General features: G+C 42.9%; 1 protein-coding gene across 1 annotated transcript; it reads left to right on the forward strand.

The window, feature by feature from the left end:
- Nucleotides 1-4,531: 4,531 nt before the first annotated feature.
- Nucleotides 4,532-11,834, forward strand: LOC118090135 (serpin B3-like). Its single transcript, XM_088676442.1, is given in 8 exon segments — nucleotides 4,532-4,699; nucleotides 6,247-6,354; nucleotides 7,223-7,289; nucleotides 7,648-7,841; nucleotides 8,317-8,434; nucleotides 8,865-9,016; nucleotides 9,768-9,935; nucleotides 11,463-11,834. Coding segments are annotated over 8 exon segments (1,347 nt in total).
- Nucleotides 11,835-17,767: the final 5,933 nt, after the last annotated feature.

The following is a 17,767-nucleotide window of genomic DNA, read 5'->3' on the forward strand; positions in this document are numbered from 1 at the left end:
ACAGGGAGAAATGTAAAGTACTACACTTGGGGTGTGTGTGTGAAAGGCACAAATACAGGATGGGTGACACCTGGCTTGAGAGCAGTACATGTGAACAGGATCTAGGAGTCAACAGTGTGATGCAGCAGCTAAAAAAGCCAATGCAATTCTGGGCTGCATCAATAGGAGTATAGCATCTAGATCAAGAGATGTAATAGTACCACTGCACTCTGCTCTGGTCAGACCTCACCTGGAGTACTGTGTCCAGTTCTTGGCAGCACAGTTCAAGAAGGATACTGACAAGCTGGAACGTGTCCAGAGGAGGGCAACCGAAATGGTCAAAGGCCTGGAAACGATGCCTTATGAGGAACGGCTTAGGGAGCTGGGTAAGTTTAGCCTGGAGAAGAGAAGGTTAAGGGGTGATATGATAGCCATGTTCAAATATATAAAAGGATGTCATATAGAGGAGGGAGAAAGGTTGTTTTCTGCTGCTCCAGAGAAGCGGACATGGAGCAATGGATTCAAACTACAAGAAAGTAGATTCCACCTAAACATTAGGAAGAACTTCCTGACAGTAAGAGCTGTTTGGCAGTGGAATTTGCTGCAAAGGACTGTAGTGGAGTCTCCTTCTTTGGAGGTCTTTAAGCGGAGGCTTGACGGCTATATGTCAGGAATGCTTTGATGGTGTTTCCTGCTTGGCAGGGGGTTGGACTGGATGGCCCTTGTGGTCTCTTCCAACTCTATGATTCTATGATTCTATATATGCAAAGAGAAAGGGAAAAAAAGGAGAGAGCACATATTTTTGGTTTTAAAAAATTTAGGTGCCCATAGTAATCTATTGATAAACTTGTCATGTGTCCCAGAAAAAAATGGCTATCATGGGATACAAAGAAAAAGTGATGGTACTCCTTACCAGTGAGTACTAGCACTAAAAATCAATGACTCTTCACTTGTTATTATTAAATAGAATAGCCGCATGAATTAAAAGCAGATGGGAACATCCAGTTCTTTTAGAAACAGTAGGGGAGGGAGCATGCCTCCCACCAGTGGTCCCCTGCTCATGTTTTCACTCGGTGGCAGTGGCAGGAGTGGGGATGAGGGAGCACAGGAAGCTGGGTGGCTGGGTGGCTGGAAGCTGCTCTTTACATTTCCCACAATGCCCAGGCTGCCATGGAAAGCTAACATTACATAATGAAGTTCTTGCCTAGCAACTTGTCTCTCTTAAACAACAACTGGAGAAGAAGACATTTCTGGCTCCTATCTAGACATAAATAACTCCATTGCCACCTAGTGACCAAACCATACAATGACACTGTCCAAACATTGTAGGAAGTGAAATGGCAGCTCACTTAGGGTTGCCATACGTCCAGAATTTCCTGGACATATCCGGAACACTGCAGCCGCAAGCAGTGTCCAGGCAGAAATCGTTCAAATGTCCAAGGAAATCTGGATGTGGGGCAGCCGATGTCGGTGATTTTGCAAAAGTTTTTGAAATATGGCAACCCTAAGCTCACTGGCACAGGGGGGAAAAACTAACACTGGATGTGTCCAAACACTCCAGCAGTGTGTGGGATGTATAATGAATGATTTACCAGTCAATTCCCATCTAAGTCAAGTATTTTCTTCCTTGATATAAATGCCGTCTTCCTTGTTCCATGAAATGGGTCTGCATCTTATCTTCAGAGGAGATGCCTAGTGTCATTCTGGGGCATTGTCTAGGGTTGCGATCCATCCAGGAATTCCCAGACATGTCCCCTTTTAGGGGGTCTTACATGCCCATCCAGGGGGGATTTTACATTTTAAAGCAGATGTCCTAGATTTGGTTCAGACTCAGGTTCTCGTGCAAAGGACCCGGGCAATTGGTTTCAGGCTCAGGCTCTGGCATGGACAGAGGGGCTATTGGGCGATTGCCTTAAAAAAGCTCAACAACTTTTTGTGTCCGGATTTTTACCTCTTGAAATATGGCAACGCTAGCCACCACGATAAAGACTGGATAATTTGCATGTTTCCAGCTGTGCTGTCTAGTGGCACGTGAATGGTTAAATTGGGAATCTTAATTTTTGGCACTGTGGCTTTGTTTACATTATGACAGAATTTTTAATTTGTTGTTTACTGGATCTATTTAGATGGTGTTGTAATATCTGCATATTGTTCATCTTCTCTTTATTTTTATTATTTTGTTCCCAAGATTTATGCCCATGTAGACCTACCTATGCAGACATTATTTCTGCCAGTGTGGTGTAGTGGTTAAGAGCGTTAGACTTGTAATCTGGGGAACTGGGTTCGTGTCTCCGCTCCTCCACATGCAGCTGCTGGGTGACCTTGGGCTAGTCACACTTCTTTGAAGTCTCTCAGCCCCACCCACCTCACAGAGTGTTTGTTGTGGGGGAGGAAGGGAAAGGAGATTGTGAGCCGCTTTGAGACTCCTTTGGGTAGTGATAAAGCGGGATATCTAATCCAAACTCTTCTTCTTCTTCTGCCCCACCCTTTGCAAAACAAAATCAACAAAATTGCAAACTAATCAAAATAGCTGAGTAGCAAATAAAATAATGTACAAATAGAGCAAACAAGGAATCCTGACCAAATATACCAAAGTCCTCCTCCTCCAAAGGTCTTGGGGAAGGTGGAAGTCCCATCGTGCAAGTGGAAATCCTTTTGCTGACCAGACACATTAACTGAATACTGTCCAGTGTGCTCAAAGCCTGTCATTTTTCACAGCACCAGAGGGCATTCAAGGGGAATTTGGGGAATAAGGAAGCAACCCTTTTCATTTCCAGCCTAAAGGGACACCCATTCTTTCAATGGATTCCCTTAGTAAAATAATATTGGCTTTAAGGGATACAGTAGTTCTATAATGGGGATGTTTTCGAGAGTCATTATTTGGAGTTCCGTGAGCACACTGACAAGGCACAAACATCTTCATTGCTGAAAGGGTGTGTCGTAATCCACCTGTTTGCAGCAGTTGAAATATATGTAATTATACAAAGTCATATCTGCAGCATATGTAGTCACCTGTGATAATTAGGTTTATTATTACAAATGACCAGGTTTTGCCTCGCACTGTTTTCGTTATGTAAATTTGTTTTAATCAATTTTTTTTGCTGATTTAGAAATGCAAATCTATTTAATGGTTGCGGGGGTGTAAGGAGATCCGTATAAATGCCAGCAGCTCACTGGAAGAGAGCATCACACTCACCTGCCAGCCTCTTATCATCGCAACTGAATCCAAGGTGAGTAGCTCTCCTTTTACCCAAGGCCAAATTAAAGTGGCAGGGAGGTTCTGTTGCAGTTCTCAAAATAGGGGTCCCCCTCCCCCCTCAAATAGGAATACATAAAATAAGGAACCAAAATTATGCCCTTAAAGTCTAACAAATTTATTATTAATAAGCTTCCATGGACTACAAAACAAAACAAAACAAAAATACTCCGAGCATGCTTAGTTTCACACCACCAACCAAGTACTGAGAAAAAACATTTCGGCAGCCCCCCCAAACAGAAAGAAAATACTCCGAGCATTTGCCAGGCTTCGGGGAATTTGATCCCTCCCACAGTGGCAGCCAAGAATCAGATAGACAATAAAAGATCTTACCAATTAATTTATTCAATATTCACAGTGAGAGATGAAGGAATGCAGCCTCCCCTAGTTAATGGCATTGCTCCAAGTAAAACCCCACCCCTTACGTCTCTCCTGTTCTACATCACCCCTGCATCGGCCAATCTGAGCTTTCTGCCTTTGAGCTTTCTGTTCTACTACTCTCAATACTTGCTTGGTCCGGGGTGGTGGTGGTCAGGAATGCTCTCCAAAGGCACTGAGTCCATCAGCTGTCTCTCTCCTGGTGCTTCTTCTCCCTGCTGTTCCTCTTCCAATATTTCCCAGCTTCTCCCCTCTGCAGCCTCTGAACTATGCCCTTCTGCAAACCAATGTTCTAAATCTATACTGTCGTCCTGTTCTCAGGAAGTTCAGGAGAAGGGGGGGCGGCTCCCACCATTCCTCCTCAGTCCAACCCAACAGGCGGACTCTGGTCTTTCAAATTTCAGCAGTGCTTTGTACGAGGTCAAAATTTGGCACGCTCCGCCTCTTGCCTTCCATTTTGTGCATGCTCCATAGTTGTGCTGTCCCCCTCAGCTTGGGGGGACTGCTTGCACTGCCCTAAATCCGCCTCTGTTAAACTCACTTCCCATTATATTTTTTCATTACCTAATTTGGGGTTGCCGTAAGTCCGGGTTTTCCTGGACATGTCCTCTTTTTGGCATCCAATGTGGGCCCCGGACAGATTTTTTGATTTTACATGAATTGTCTGGGTTTTTGAGTTTGTTGAGCTTGGGGGGGTATGCGCATGCTCAGGAGGGCGCTGTGCAGCAGAAGCGCCACAGCGGGGTCTGGCGCAAGGACTGCAGCCAGACCCCTTCGCAATATTTTTTTTATCCTAGGTAGTTCTTCAAAATTGTTTTTGATGAACGGGTGTAGAATCAGGAACAAAACATACATAGTATGATAGAGCTTGTAAGAATGACTCATTCTGGTCTTCCCTTAGAGCTTCTGAATTCCATCATGACCACCCTGCCTGAAGCAAATGCTAAATTTGCTGTTGACTTTTTCCACCGTGTGGCCCAAGAGCTCACAGACAACAATGTCCTGCTGTCCCCTGTGAACCTCATCTCGGCTCTGGGCCTGAGTGCATATGCATCTGGAAATGAACAGGCAGCTGAGGTCGAGAAGGTGAGAATAAAGAAGCAGAAGAGATCCAGTCTTCAAACTAGGTTCAGTGGCAAATAGCTTCCCATCACTGGTCCACACCAATTATTACAGTTATTGTTATAATCACTGGTTACAATTCATCTGAATTCCCCCTCCCCGTTATTATTAATTTTTTACTTAATTAAACAAAAATTAGTATTGAACAATCCCCCATCCACACATACAGAGGCACCAGATATCTATTTAATTACATTTAACTTTTAAATCATTTCAGTTCTTAAACTGAACTACAGTGGTACCTCGCAAGATGAATGCCTCATGCAACGAAAAACTTGCAAGACGAAAGCGTTTTGTGATCTTTTTGTTGATTCGCAAGACGAATTTTTCTATGGCTGTGCTTCGCAAGATGATTTTTTTTGCATTTTTTTCTTTGATTTGTTTAAATTGGAAAACCGCAAGATGAAATTTTTGCAATACGAAACAACTCACGGAATGAATTAATTTCGTCTTGCGAGGCACCACTGTATAGTGATTGTAACAAATTATAGTGAATTATAGTGATTATAACTAGTTTCCATGTGTACTTAGAGGCCCATAACCACTATTGATACTGCATATGTAATAAAACTATGCTGAGTTGATTGAAAAGCAGTGATTTTCTTGTCTGTTCAACTCTCTCAGACATGGGTTGTCAGTTTGTCCATTAATATCAGGTCCCATGGTTGTGAGATCCAGATCTCAAACAGGTCTGCATTTAGAGTCTTCCAGTCTTGTAATAGTAGGTAAGCAACGAGATTGTTCTGGGAAAGTTGTTGACCAGTTTCTGAAAATTATCAAAGAAATGCTATTTCCAAATCCATAGGGATTCCTCATATGCACTGAGCCTATTTGATTATTTTTTCAATCTGAACATTTACTTTCTCATTACAATCCTAAAATAGCATTGTAAAGAAGGATGTCTTAGCATGTGCATGCCTGGAAGAAAGGCTGTGTGCAAAAGCTGATACATGTGTAGAGATGTAACACTACTGAATCATGTCATAGACAATATATGTAGGGCTGCCATACATCTGCCCATGCAATCTTTTTCTCAAATAGGTCAAAATGTCTGGGAAAACCAGACATTTTGGGGGGCGAACCCCCCCAAATAGCTAACAAACTTCTTTTTCTATGGAGATTTTGCAAAAAAGAAAAAGAAAAGAAAACATTTTGTGTCCAGATTTTGAAATATTGCAACCCTAAATATATGTTTTTGTAGAGAATATCCCTTTTGTAGAGAATATCCCAATGTGACTTTTTACTATCAGCTGAACATAATATTAACTCAAACTTCAGGTTGCCTGAAACTCAGTGGATGTTTGGATCATTAATTTGGCATGGTTCAGATATGATATTCCAAACATGTCCAATCATTCACAAGTTTGAGATGCAAGCAGAGATCTACTCTGTGTTTGATTGACAGTGACACCTTGTGGTGTATGAGACCTAGGAAACCATATGTTTCAAGTTCTTAAGTGCTGCTATTATATTGCCTATGCAACTGCAGTCATGTTACCATTTCATTCAAGGTCCTGCACTGGGATGAAGTGAAGGAGTGTGACAAAACCAGAAACAGTAGATATTTGGAAGCAGCCAAAAGTCTCGGACGTTCATCAACCAGATTAAGAGCTTCAAATGTACGTACAAGATTGCTTGAATAAAGTTTAGGAGTATTCTCCCCACCCCATAAATCCAAGCGGCATATTAGTATTATCTCCTGTTTAAACTCAACCTCAAATATATTTGCAGGAAGAGTGTTCAATCAATTCTTCGCATGAGAGTGCAGACATCATTTCCACAAATACATTTGCAGCAAAATACTCAGATGGGAAACTCAAGTAAAACAGGCACAAGAACATACAAATATTTGCATCTTCCTCTGCAGTATTAGTGCAATGTTGGGCAGTATTTAACTAAATAATTGCAGAAGTGAAACAACCTTCGCTTGTGCACTGGGATTACCACCCTCCTCCCCAGGCATATCCCAAACATGCCAACCCCAAATCTGCTTCAAAGGGTTAAAGTGGGGACCAGAACAGATTTGGTGGGCACAGGTGAAAAGAGGGAGGAAAGTCCCACTGTGCAAGTGGAAGTTTTGAAAGGTTCATGTGTTTTTATGCCAATGAAGATTTATTATTCCTTTCCTCTAACTCAGCAATGTCCAACATGTCGACCGTGATTGACAGGTAGATCGCCTGCGTGATCCTGGTCAATCACAGTTGATCACGGGCAAGTAACGTACCCGCCTCCCGCCCCACATAAACCTCCGAAACTCTGTCCACCCCCAAGAAAACTCTACAACTCTGTACACTCCTCTCCCAAAAGAAGCTCAACAACTCTAGTCAACCCCCCCCCCCAAATGCACACTCCGCCCCGCTCCAATGACAATGGGTAGATCACTGCTAGTTAATTTATGCTGGGAGTAGATCACAGTTTCTTAGGAGTTGGACGCGCCTGCTCTAACTGAACTGGAATTGAAGAACCTATTGAGATGTTTCATTGCAGGCACAGAATAAAAGTGCTAGTTGTCCCAATCCAAAAACACATCTTAAACCATCACATTTAAAACCTTGTGACAGCAGATGAGACATTTGCCATGCACCTCCTTGGTTTAAGCCTGAGCTACCTTGCCATAATGCCTAAGTTGTGAAATACATGGGAAGTTTGATCTAGATCAATGTTACAGATATAGTGACCGACCCGAGGTCATCCAGTGAATTTCACTGCTGGGCAAGGATTTTCAATCTGGATTTGGGTATTTCCTTCCAACTTTTCACTGGATCTTATAATAATACATTGCGTGAAATCATTTGAAACTCTTGCACGTTGGGGTAACCAAGTGCTTTGCCAATAAAGAATTAAAAATCCGGTCGCTTGGCTTTGTTGGTTTGCATGTATTCCGGACAAAGAGAAGTTAATAATGAAATTAGCAGCCAAGTGTCATGAGAATTAATCTTCTTCTTCTTTGAATCCTTAGGATGTTCCCTGCTATGAGTGTGAGACACCTGAAGGCATCCATACGGCATTCAGCAAAATCCTTGCAACTCTTAATGAGCCCAGCACCAACTATACCCTGAGCTTTGCCAACAAGCTCTATGGAAACAAGGACATTGCCTTCATCCAGGTATCTCTATTTTTGGCCTCTTGGGTGCTCCACTGCACTGTGAGAACCACGTGCACATTGCAACCTGCAATTGACTGTATTCTACAATAAATGGGTTCTTCATCTACTGCCATCCAATGATGCAGTACCTCCTTCCCAGGCCACCAGAGGGAACTATTACAGTAATGATTACCTGTTGCATGAAGTACTCCACAAGTAAAATCCAGTGTTCTGAAACTAGTGAAGAACACCCGAATCCAAGATAGTTAAGAAGTACCAGTGGTGAAGAAGGAAGCCTATCAATGAAAAAAAAAATCTCTGCTGGCTTTCATAAGGCTGTCAATAATAACATTTCTATTATGCAAAATCTTTGAGGTCATGAAGCTGTACTTACTTCTAATAATCTCAAATCAGAGAGGATCCTGGATGTTATAACCGATTTGTTATTGTTTTATATTTATTGATACATGGATTCGGATTTTCTAATTCTGTCCAGAAATTCATATTCTGTGCTCTGAAACTGTACCTGACTGAAGTGGATGGAGTTGATTTGCACAATGCCCCCGAGGAAGTGAGGAGACTCGTCAACCTTTGGGTTGAAATCCGCACACATGGTAAGACCACACAATGTACTAACGAATTCTTCCTGACTCAACTTTTGTGAAAGGAAAGCTTCTAATTGTTGTTCCTCGTTTGAGTGATCTAAAAACCAGCAGATAAATCTTTCTTATTCTCCAAGAATAAGAATAAATCTTTCTTATTCTCCAAGAATAAGAAACCATTGTCGCTTCTGCTGTCCTCCAAACATGAGAAAAGGAAATTATATTTTATTTGCTTCTTAAAGCACCCCAAAGCCCTTGTTCTGGTGCAAAGGACCACTCAGGGTATAATTAAGTACTTTATCTACTTAAGCTGTTCCATTTACCCTCCATGAATAGCTAGTATACAAGTTGTATGCTCCTTTTTATTTGAAGTGATACTATGGAATATATTTTAAAAACCTGAATATTTTTCTTAACCCTATTATATCCATTTCTTTGCTAGGTAAAATCAAGGAAGTTTTCCCCAAAGACAGCTTTGACTGCCTGGCTCAGCTCCTGTTGGTGAATGCTCTCTACTTCAAAGGACAATGGGAAGTGAAATTTGACAAAGAGCTCACAGAAGAAGCCCCCTTTTACCCTCATCATGCAGATGAGGTGAGTTATAAATATATATCTAGCTTCCTTGCTTCTGCTGTGCAGAGACAATGAGAGCAAGTAGGTGGGTAGCCTTTCAACTTCCAAATTGCATGATTTTCGTGGGAGTTCAGTTGCCCCAATAGGGTCCCGATGGAAATCACTTGAAACACTTGATGCAAGGAAGGCTCTGCAGTGCTGAACTGTCATCTCCCTTTTTAGATGATGGCTCCCACACAACTAGGCTTAGCTGTCTTAAAGCCCCATGAGTAACAACAGAGTTTCACTTGGCCACTCACCACCAGTCTCATTATTTCAATTAAGGAAGACGATAACATATTTTAGCAGGATTGATGCTGAAATCTTGGAAGAGGGAAATCTGCTCCCTTCATTCTCTTTTCCTGGGAGTTTGATGGAATCACGTAGCCTTGCAAAGAACTAGAAGGCTCACTACTTCTTGCATTTTAAAGGGGAGATCCTTACCATCATATTTCTTCCAGACTAATTCACCCAGGATAAACAGAAGACATTGGGCTTCCCCTTCAATCTTGCATATCTTCTTCTTCCAAGAGAGCTTCTAAAAAAAAAATGTGCTTGACAGATGGTGTCCATTTTATTCATCTCTCCCTTTTTCAGCAAACCAGAGGCAGTCGCTTGGGGTGTAAATCTTACCTTTATAATTTGGATATTCAGAATCAGGCCAAGGCAGGAACCTCCTAAAGCAAAATAAGTCCCCTTTCTCTTTTTAAGTATTTTTTTCTTTTCTTTACAGAAGGATTGTCACACCGTGCAGCTGATGCACAGGAAGGGTGTCTACAACGCAGGGACAATTGCTGTATGTGATGTTCAAGTCCAGGTTCTTGAGATCCCCTACAAGGACAATGAACTGAGCTTGTTTGTATTGCTCCCAGTAGACTGCAGTGCGGAGGCTCTTCAACAGGTAAATTGTATTCCTGCTCCAATGCTGATGATGCTGATGATAATTATTATATATACCACATGTATGTATGTGGTTTAGCCTGCAGCGCCGCAGGTGGCACTGCAGGTTAAACCACAGAGCCTAGGGCTTGCTCATCAGAAGGTCGGCGGTTTGAATCCCTGCAATGGGGTGAGCTCCCGTTGCTCGGTCCCAACTCCTGCCAACCTAGCAGTTCGAAAGCATGTCAAAGTGCAAGTAGATAAATAGGTACCGCTCCAAGCGGGAAGGTAAACGGCGTTTCCATGTGCTGCTCTGGTTTGCCAGAAGCGGCTTTGCCATGCTGGCCACATGACCTGGAAGCTATACGCCGGCTCCCTCGGCCAATAATGCAAGATGAGCGCCGCAACCCCAGAGTCAGTCACGACTGGACCTAATGGTCAGAGGTCCCTTTACCTTTACCTTACATACATACCCTAACCATCTGGCTGGGTCTCCCCAGCCACTCTGGGCAGCTCCCAAAAGAATATTAAAAATGTGATAAAACATCAAACTCTAAAAACTTCCCTAAACAGGGCTGCCTTCAGATGTCTTCTAAAAGTCAGGTAGTTATTATTTCCTTGACATTTGATGGGAGTGTGTTCCTCAGAGCAGACGCTCCTATCAAGAAGGCCCTCTGCCTGGTTCCCTGCATACCTGCCAAGTCTCTCACGGAGAAATCCGGGATCAGCAGCCACGCAACACCGGAAGTTGCATAGACGCAACTTCCGGTGTCACTTTGCCCATCTATGGGCACTCAAAATGGCCAGCACTAGCACCGGAAGTTGTGTCTACGCATGTCTGGAAGTGCGTAGACGCAACTTCCGGTGCCGGCCATTTTCGGTGCCCATCGATGGGCAAAGCAACACCGGAAGTTGCATCTACGCACTTCCGGACATGCGTAGATGCGACTTCCGGTGCCAGCCATTTTCTGGTGCCCATAGATGGGCAAAGCAGCACCAGAAAAATGGCCGCCGACAGGAGCCAAAATAAGGGAGATTAACGGGAGAGGAGCTGAAACGGGAGACTGCCAGGAAACAATAAGGAAAAACGGGGGTTTCCCAGGAAATACAAGGTACTTGGCAGCTGTGGTTCCCTGTAACCTCACTTCTTGCAGTGAGGGAACTGCCAGAAGGCCCTCAGAGATGGACCTCAGTGTCCGGGCTGAACGATGAGGGTGGAGACGCTCCTTCAGGTATACTGGGCCGAGGCGGTTTAGGGCTTTAAAGGTCAGCATCAACATTTTGAATTGTGCTCAGAAACGTACTGGAAGCCAATGCAGGTCTTTCAGGATTGGTGTTATATGGTCTTGGCAGCCATTAATATTCATGATGCTCTTTTCTATAACACTTATATGTACCTGGCCATCACCTTACCCACATATGGCTCTTAAAGTTAATAATATTGTTGTGAAAGGACGTACTATTACCTACTTATCTGTTGTGGTCACCGTTGCTTTGATTCATCCTGGGACTGAGATTATATCACTGCCATTTCTGTTTGTTCCTCTAGCTGGAAGGTGGACTAAGCCATGAGCATCTGCTTAACTTATCCTGTGAACTGAAGCCCATAGAGGTGGAAGTGGCTCTTCCCAAGTTCAGCTCAGAGAAGAGACTTGAAGTCGACTTGGTTAATCGAAAAAGCGGGGATTTCTCTGGAGCAACCACAACAGAAAGCGTGGTTCTGACTCAGTTTATCCACAATGCTCTATTTGAGGTTGATGAGGAGGGCGGTGACGCAGCAGAGGCAGTCCATTGCCCCAAGGATAGGCGTCCACGTTGGGAACCTGTGGTGGTTTTGGCTAACCATCCTTTCCTCTTTTATGTCCTTCACAAATGCACCCAAAGCATACTTGTTCTCGGCAGATTTGCTAAACCACAATAAAGGAAGATTTTTGATTTGGGGAACAAAGTCAGTGGAAAACGGATATAGGAAATGCTTTATAGGACTCTTTGCCTCATATTCTTTGGTCAGAGAAAACTTTTTTTTGTGGTGGTGGGCCGACTTTTCATGGTATGTTAATGGTTTATTAAAGGATTGTTACCCTGCCTGTTTGCAATACCTTCAAACATTTTTCATCTTTTTGAAGAATATCTTTCCACCCGGGACTCAGCTAGACTACTAAAGAAAAAATGATTTGTTTGTGTTGTATGTGTGATATAGCATTGTGCCACCAAATGGTGGCATGGAATCCCATTTTTCGCTGTTTTCCCTTTTTAAAATTTACAATGCTTTAAACTGAAGCCTTCTTTGGTGTTTCTAGGTCCAGCCCTGAGCTCCAAATAGTGCCCTAGCTTTTGAACAGATATCCAAGACTTCAGAGCATCCACCTAAACAGAAATGCCTATATTCTGAAAGGAATTTTTTTAACAATGTGTTTGAATTTTTGCACAAAATACACTAAGAATTTAAAATATAAAACATAAAACAATGTAAAAAAAGAGAGAATATGTATTATTTCCTCCTTTCATATATATATGAAAGAGAACCAGAATAAGTCCATTTGGTTGATACTTGGTCTCCTGTGTAATCTGCAGTTTTAGTTCAGTGCAGTTCCCTCTGTCCCCACAGTACAGCTGTCATCTTTGGACAATGGAGCTAATTTCAGAGTGAGGATGTGAGGTTGAAATCCTTCTTCTGCCGCTTTCCTTTTTCAAAAAGAAGAAGACGAAGCTGGAAATGGCTATTTGCATTTAAGTATTTTACCATTTAACTCCAAGAACACAGACTCACCGGGGACAGAAGACTGAGAGAAAACATACCAGGCCGGGGGATGAAAAAGGACACGAGCCTATGTGGCTTTTGAAGGAATCGGCACATAAACACATGTCCGCCCGTCAAATACTCCAACGTACAGGACATTCCACAGTATAGCCCTGTGATGAAAGAAACTGCACTTATTTGTACTATAGGGTGGCAATGACCAGGGCCAGAATAATCCTGGTCAGGCCATGCAGGCCCTAAGTAGCCAGAGGAACTCCATTTTCAAAATCTTTCTGTCTCTGATAGAAAGTATACCACACACAGCACTTCTAAGAAATTCTAGCTAAACCACACTTTGTTCCATCCTGTCTAGCATAAACCACAAGAGCACATCCTGTAGAAGCTTTGTAACTTACATTCTGAGGGGGTGGGTGTGGGTAAGTTTTGTTATAAAAGCACTCTGTGTATGCCCATGGGTCGGGCAGAATGAGGAATGGTTTTTTCCCTACTGCTCCATATTGTTTTGCCGACAAGCCAATAAATTTGTTCAACTGCCTGAGATTTCGTCTGGTCAATTTGGGAAGCCAGTCATCCACCTTACAGTACCTCAGTTCTTCTTTTTTAAATAGCATGTAGAGATAGCACCTGGAGGCAGGAAAATGTCACTAGTGTGGGAACTGCTTCCTGGTAGAAGTGTTCCTGTTGCTTCATAATACATTTCAGCTTGAGCAACTGAAATAGATTTGTGTGGCTACCACTGAATTGCACAGGCCAAAGTTGGCATGAGGCTTCTGTCCTCTGATCACTTGCCTGGAAGTAAGCTCTTCTGAACTCAGTGGGACTTACTTCTGAGTAGATAAATCGACACAAATCGACACTGAGCGGCATAGCTGCCAAGTTTTCCCTTTTCTCGCAAGGAAGCCTATTCAGCATAATGGAAAATCCCTTAAAAAAAGGGATAACTTGGCAGCTATGCTGAGCGGTAGCCTGGCTGCTTCACATGAAAACCTTTTCGTATAGCTTTTCAGATATTCTCTGACCATGTTTTAATAAACAAAGCATTTAATAAAATTGTTGTTCTGCAGTTTTCATTTGCAGGAGAGTTTATTGTAGAGTATTATTTCTTAAGTACCCTTAGGTCAGGGAACTTAAATGGGCTAAGTGCTCTAAGGGTACTGAAGTAGGCGAAGAGGATTAAAGTGACCGACACGGATGGCGCTGTGGTCTACAGAGCCTAGGGCTTGCCGATCAGAAGGTTGGCGGTTAGAATCCCCACAATGGGGTGAGCTCCCTTGTTCAGTCCCTGCTCCTGCCAACCTAGGAGTTTGAAAGCACGTCAAAGTGCAAGTAGATAAATAGGTACTGCTCCGGCGGGAAGGTAAACTGTGTTTCCGTGCGCTGCTCTGGTTTGCCAGAAGCAGCTTAGTCATGCCGGCTACATGACCCAGAAGCTGTCTGTGGACAAACACCAGCTCCCTTGGCCAGTAAAGCGAGATGAGTGCCGCAACCCCAGAGTCGTCTGCGACTGGGGTCCCTTTACCTTTACCTTAAGTTGGCTAAGAGGACTGAAGTGGACTGAGTGCTCTAAGGGGAAAAGGGGAGTTAAATGGGCTAAGGGGAATTAAGGGGACTGGAGTGGGCTAAGGAGACTTAGGGGGCTAATTGGGCTAAAGTGACTGAAGTGCCCTACTTCAGTCCACTTAGCCCACTTCAGTCCCCTTAGCCAACTTAGCCAACTTTTAAGTCCCCAGTTAGCCCACTTTTGACCACTTTAGCCAAGTGAAACAACTTAGCCACTCACTTTTAGCATTAACTTTTTTCAAAGATATTGCTTCCAATGGGGAGAGACATCAAGGTGTTTTCTGTTCCAATAAGTTTTTATATTTCTCCCACACTGAGTAAATTGATTTTCTCACCAAGTGGTTTAGGAAACCTTTATGCACTTTTGTTTTTTCATACCATAGATATGCATGCCAAACAAATCTATTATCATAACCTTCCAAGCCTAAGATATCCCATGCTTTAACACAATTCACTCCTGGAGCCAGCAAAAACAGGACGCCTCATAATATAATCTCACATCTGGCACCGAGAACACACCTCTTTCCTTAGTATCCGTTAACAATTTATATTTTATCCTCAGTTTCTTCCCCTGCATGATTTGATTTTAAACGAGGCATACCAAATTCCCCCTCCTTAGTCCTGTGATACAGAGTCAACTTACAGAGTGACCTGTAAGTGGACTGAGTGCTCTAAGGGGAAAAGGGGAGTTAAATGGGCTAAGGGGAATTAAGGGGACTGGAGTGGGCTAAAGAGACTTAGGGGGCTAAGTCTCTTTGCCAGCATTGAAAATTGTGCAAGGGGATACTCTTCAGAAGGGTCTGGAACAGAGAAGAAAAAAATCTAGGCAGGATCATCATTTTAAGAGTGGCGATTCGATTCAACTCAACCTGGAAAACTCAAGACCAGGCATCCCCAAACATCCTCCAGATGTTTTTGCCTACAACTCCCATGATCCCTAGCTAACAGGACCAGTGGTCGGGGAAGATGGGAATTGTAGTCCAAAAACATCTGGAGGGCTGAAGTTTGGGGATGCCTGCTCAAGATGTTTCCATTTCTTTCAGTCCTCCTTCATAGTCCTCAAAAGAGGGCCAAAATTCCTCTTACAAAATAGGGTGATTTCTTTAGTGATGAAAGCTCCAAAGAATTTACAATTTCCAGATTTAAGTGTCACTCCTGGCAATTGTTGCAAGCTCTTTTAAGTTGGTTTTTCAAAGGAGGTGCCTCTCATCATCTGCCACAAGAACAGGTTTCCATTGAAGCCTCAAACCATGATTCATCATAAACATGCAAAGTGCTTTGCGGTGCATTGCACCCTTCCCTGAGGTAAAATCTGATGCAGCCCAAAAATGGTTGGCTTGCAGGGCCCTGTGCCGAGTGCTCCCTGAAATCTAGGGTCAACCCTGATGTGCAGCATGACCCACAGCAAAAGCATAAGCCAGCTCAAATTCTCCTCCATCCCTGCACAATTCAAAAGGATAAAATCTGAAACAAACTGTTGGAAGCATTTGAAATCTTTCCAAATCTGGAATCTTGTTTAAAATCGTTTTTATTAGTTTTAGACAAGAGGAATATCAAACAATAAAGAGACCAATGAAAAAGCCATAAATAAACGATATCAGGTTTTGTGTAAAATTACTGAGTGAGTAATGGTGGCAAGATTCTATTATATCAGAATTCAGTGCGCCTACATAGGAAGTACTTAAATTAATTCCTGAACAGAGCCAGACAGATTCTACTATAATTTATGGCGCAAAGTAAATAATTAATATAAAAATAAGGATCAAAGGATGATTGATCCCTTTTAGGTAAGTTATTTTAGTTTATTTAAATATTTTAAATATTAATGATGTGATGCAATTATTGGGCTGGTCAGTGACCGTAATAAAGATTACTACTACGGTACTACTACTACTACTACTGAGTGAGTGAACACACCGGAGGGAAAGGGAAGGGGGATCACCTAGAACTTGGTAAGTAAATAAAGCCTGTTTAGTGTATACAGTCTCTCCAGAAAGCGGACTGTTTTGCACGTGTTGCCTGCCAATTCATTGATAAACAAGATGAAGGAGGACCCAACCAAACTTGTTAGGCTTGTCCAGTCCATGGATCCATCTGTTTAAAGCAGTACCATACAACTTTGAACAGACTTGCTGTCCCCCAAAGACATCTGGGGATTTCACCAGTGGGCATCGCCAATGAGCAGTGATATTTTTCACCTTGGGGAGAGGCAGTTGCGTGCTTAGATGGCTCATATGTTTCCCCGTGGAGTATTAATTCCGGCTTCTCTGACCTCAGGCTGCAAACATCCGGACCCAACTAATTGGGCTTACTGTTCATTAACACTTCTGATATTGTGTCAGAGAGTAAATAAACTGCTGGCACCATACTTCACCAGACAGTCGCCGTCTTCAAGCTGGTGCCTTCCAGGTATTTTTTCGACTACACCTACTCAGCCCCAGTTAGCACAGCCATACTTCTGGAGACTTCTGTTATTCACCACACATTTGCCGTGCTTTAGCGTGCGTCTCTGTGGTACACTTACTTGAGAGAAATTAGATTTAGGGTGGGAGTGCTAAGGGGGCCTGGCCTGCACAGAACCAAGATGGCGGCTTACTTTCCCTCTTGTCCACTTATGAGACCACTCATTCAACATTATAAGCAAAGAAAATTATACAGACATCTGATCTGAGATCAGCAAATCTCCTCCCTGCCACCTCCCAGTTTGAATGATTTAATGGGGTTGGAGATTGTTTAAAAATCATTTAAAAATTGTTATATATACATTTTTTCATTACTTTTGTATAAGTTAAGTTTGTTTTTTAATAAAAGAGGGTCGGGGCTGCCTTGGGAGTGGACCCTAGCCAATATAATGGCTGGGACAGGTACCACTAGGGCAGATACAATGGGATACTCAATCTCAGTGATCACGGGCAGGAGGAAGAGTTACACCAGGATCAGATTATGTTTTTACTGAGGAGTCAGGTTTAGTCACTATCTGAAGACTACCCCTGCCTCTGGTGTATGTTCTTGGCCAGGGGGATACAGGTATCAACAAAGGTGTCCCACATGACCTTAAGGTAGTGCTGTGCAAAGCCAGGTCAATGACTAATAAGAAGACGAACACCACCCATGATTTGATAATGGATGAGGGAATTGACCTGGCAGAATGCCTTCTCAATCTTATTTTCCAAACCTTCCTATTTTCATGAACCTTCTGGTCTGTTTCAACTTCTTCTGCAATTGATGTGCCAAGTAAGCTGAAATCTAAACCCAAATTGCAAGACAAGTAGATTATTAACTGAGGAAGGGTTTTCTGTTTTGTTTCAGAAATGTTTCTCAAATGACCCTTACGTGACAAGCTTCACCTTCTGAAATTCTATTGAAGGTGCAGGAGCTCCTGTCCCACCTCTGTTCCCAAATTGCAACACCAGTAGATCCAGGATTCCCCAGTCTCCTCCTCTAGACAATCTTCCTATTGCAGATTCATTTGCAATTTCCGGCACCACGAACTCATTCTCCGGGAACTTTCCAAATTGCACCTTTGTGTAACA

This window comes from Zootoca vivipara, chromosome 8 (genome assembly GCF_965207765.1).
Source record: "Zootoca vivipara chromosome 8, rZooViv2.hap1.1, whole genome shotgun sequence".
NCBI lineage: Eukaryota > Metazoa > Chordata > Lepidosauria > Squamata > Lacertidae > Zootoca > Zootoca vivipara.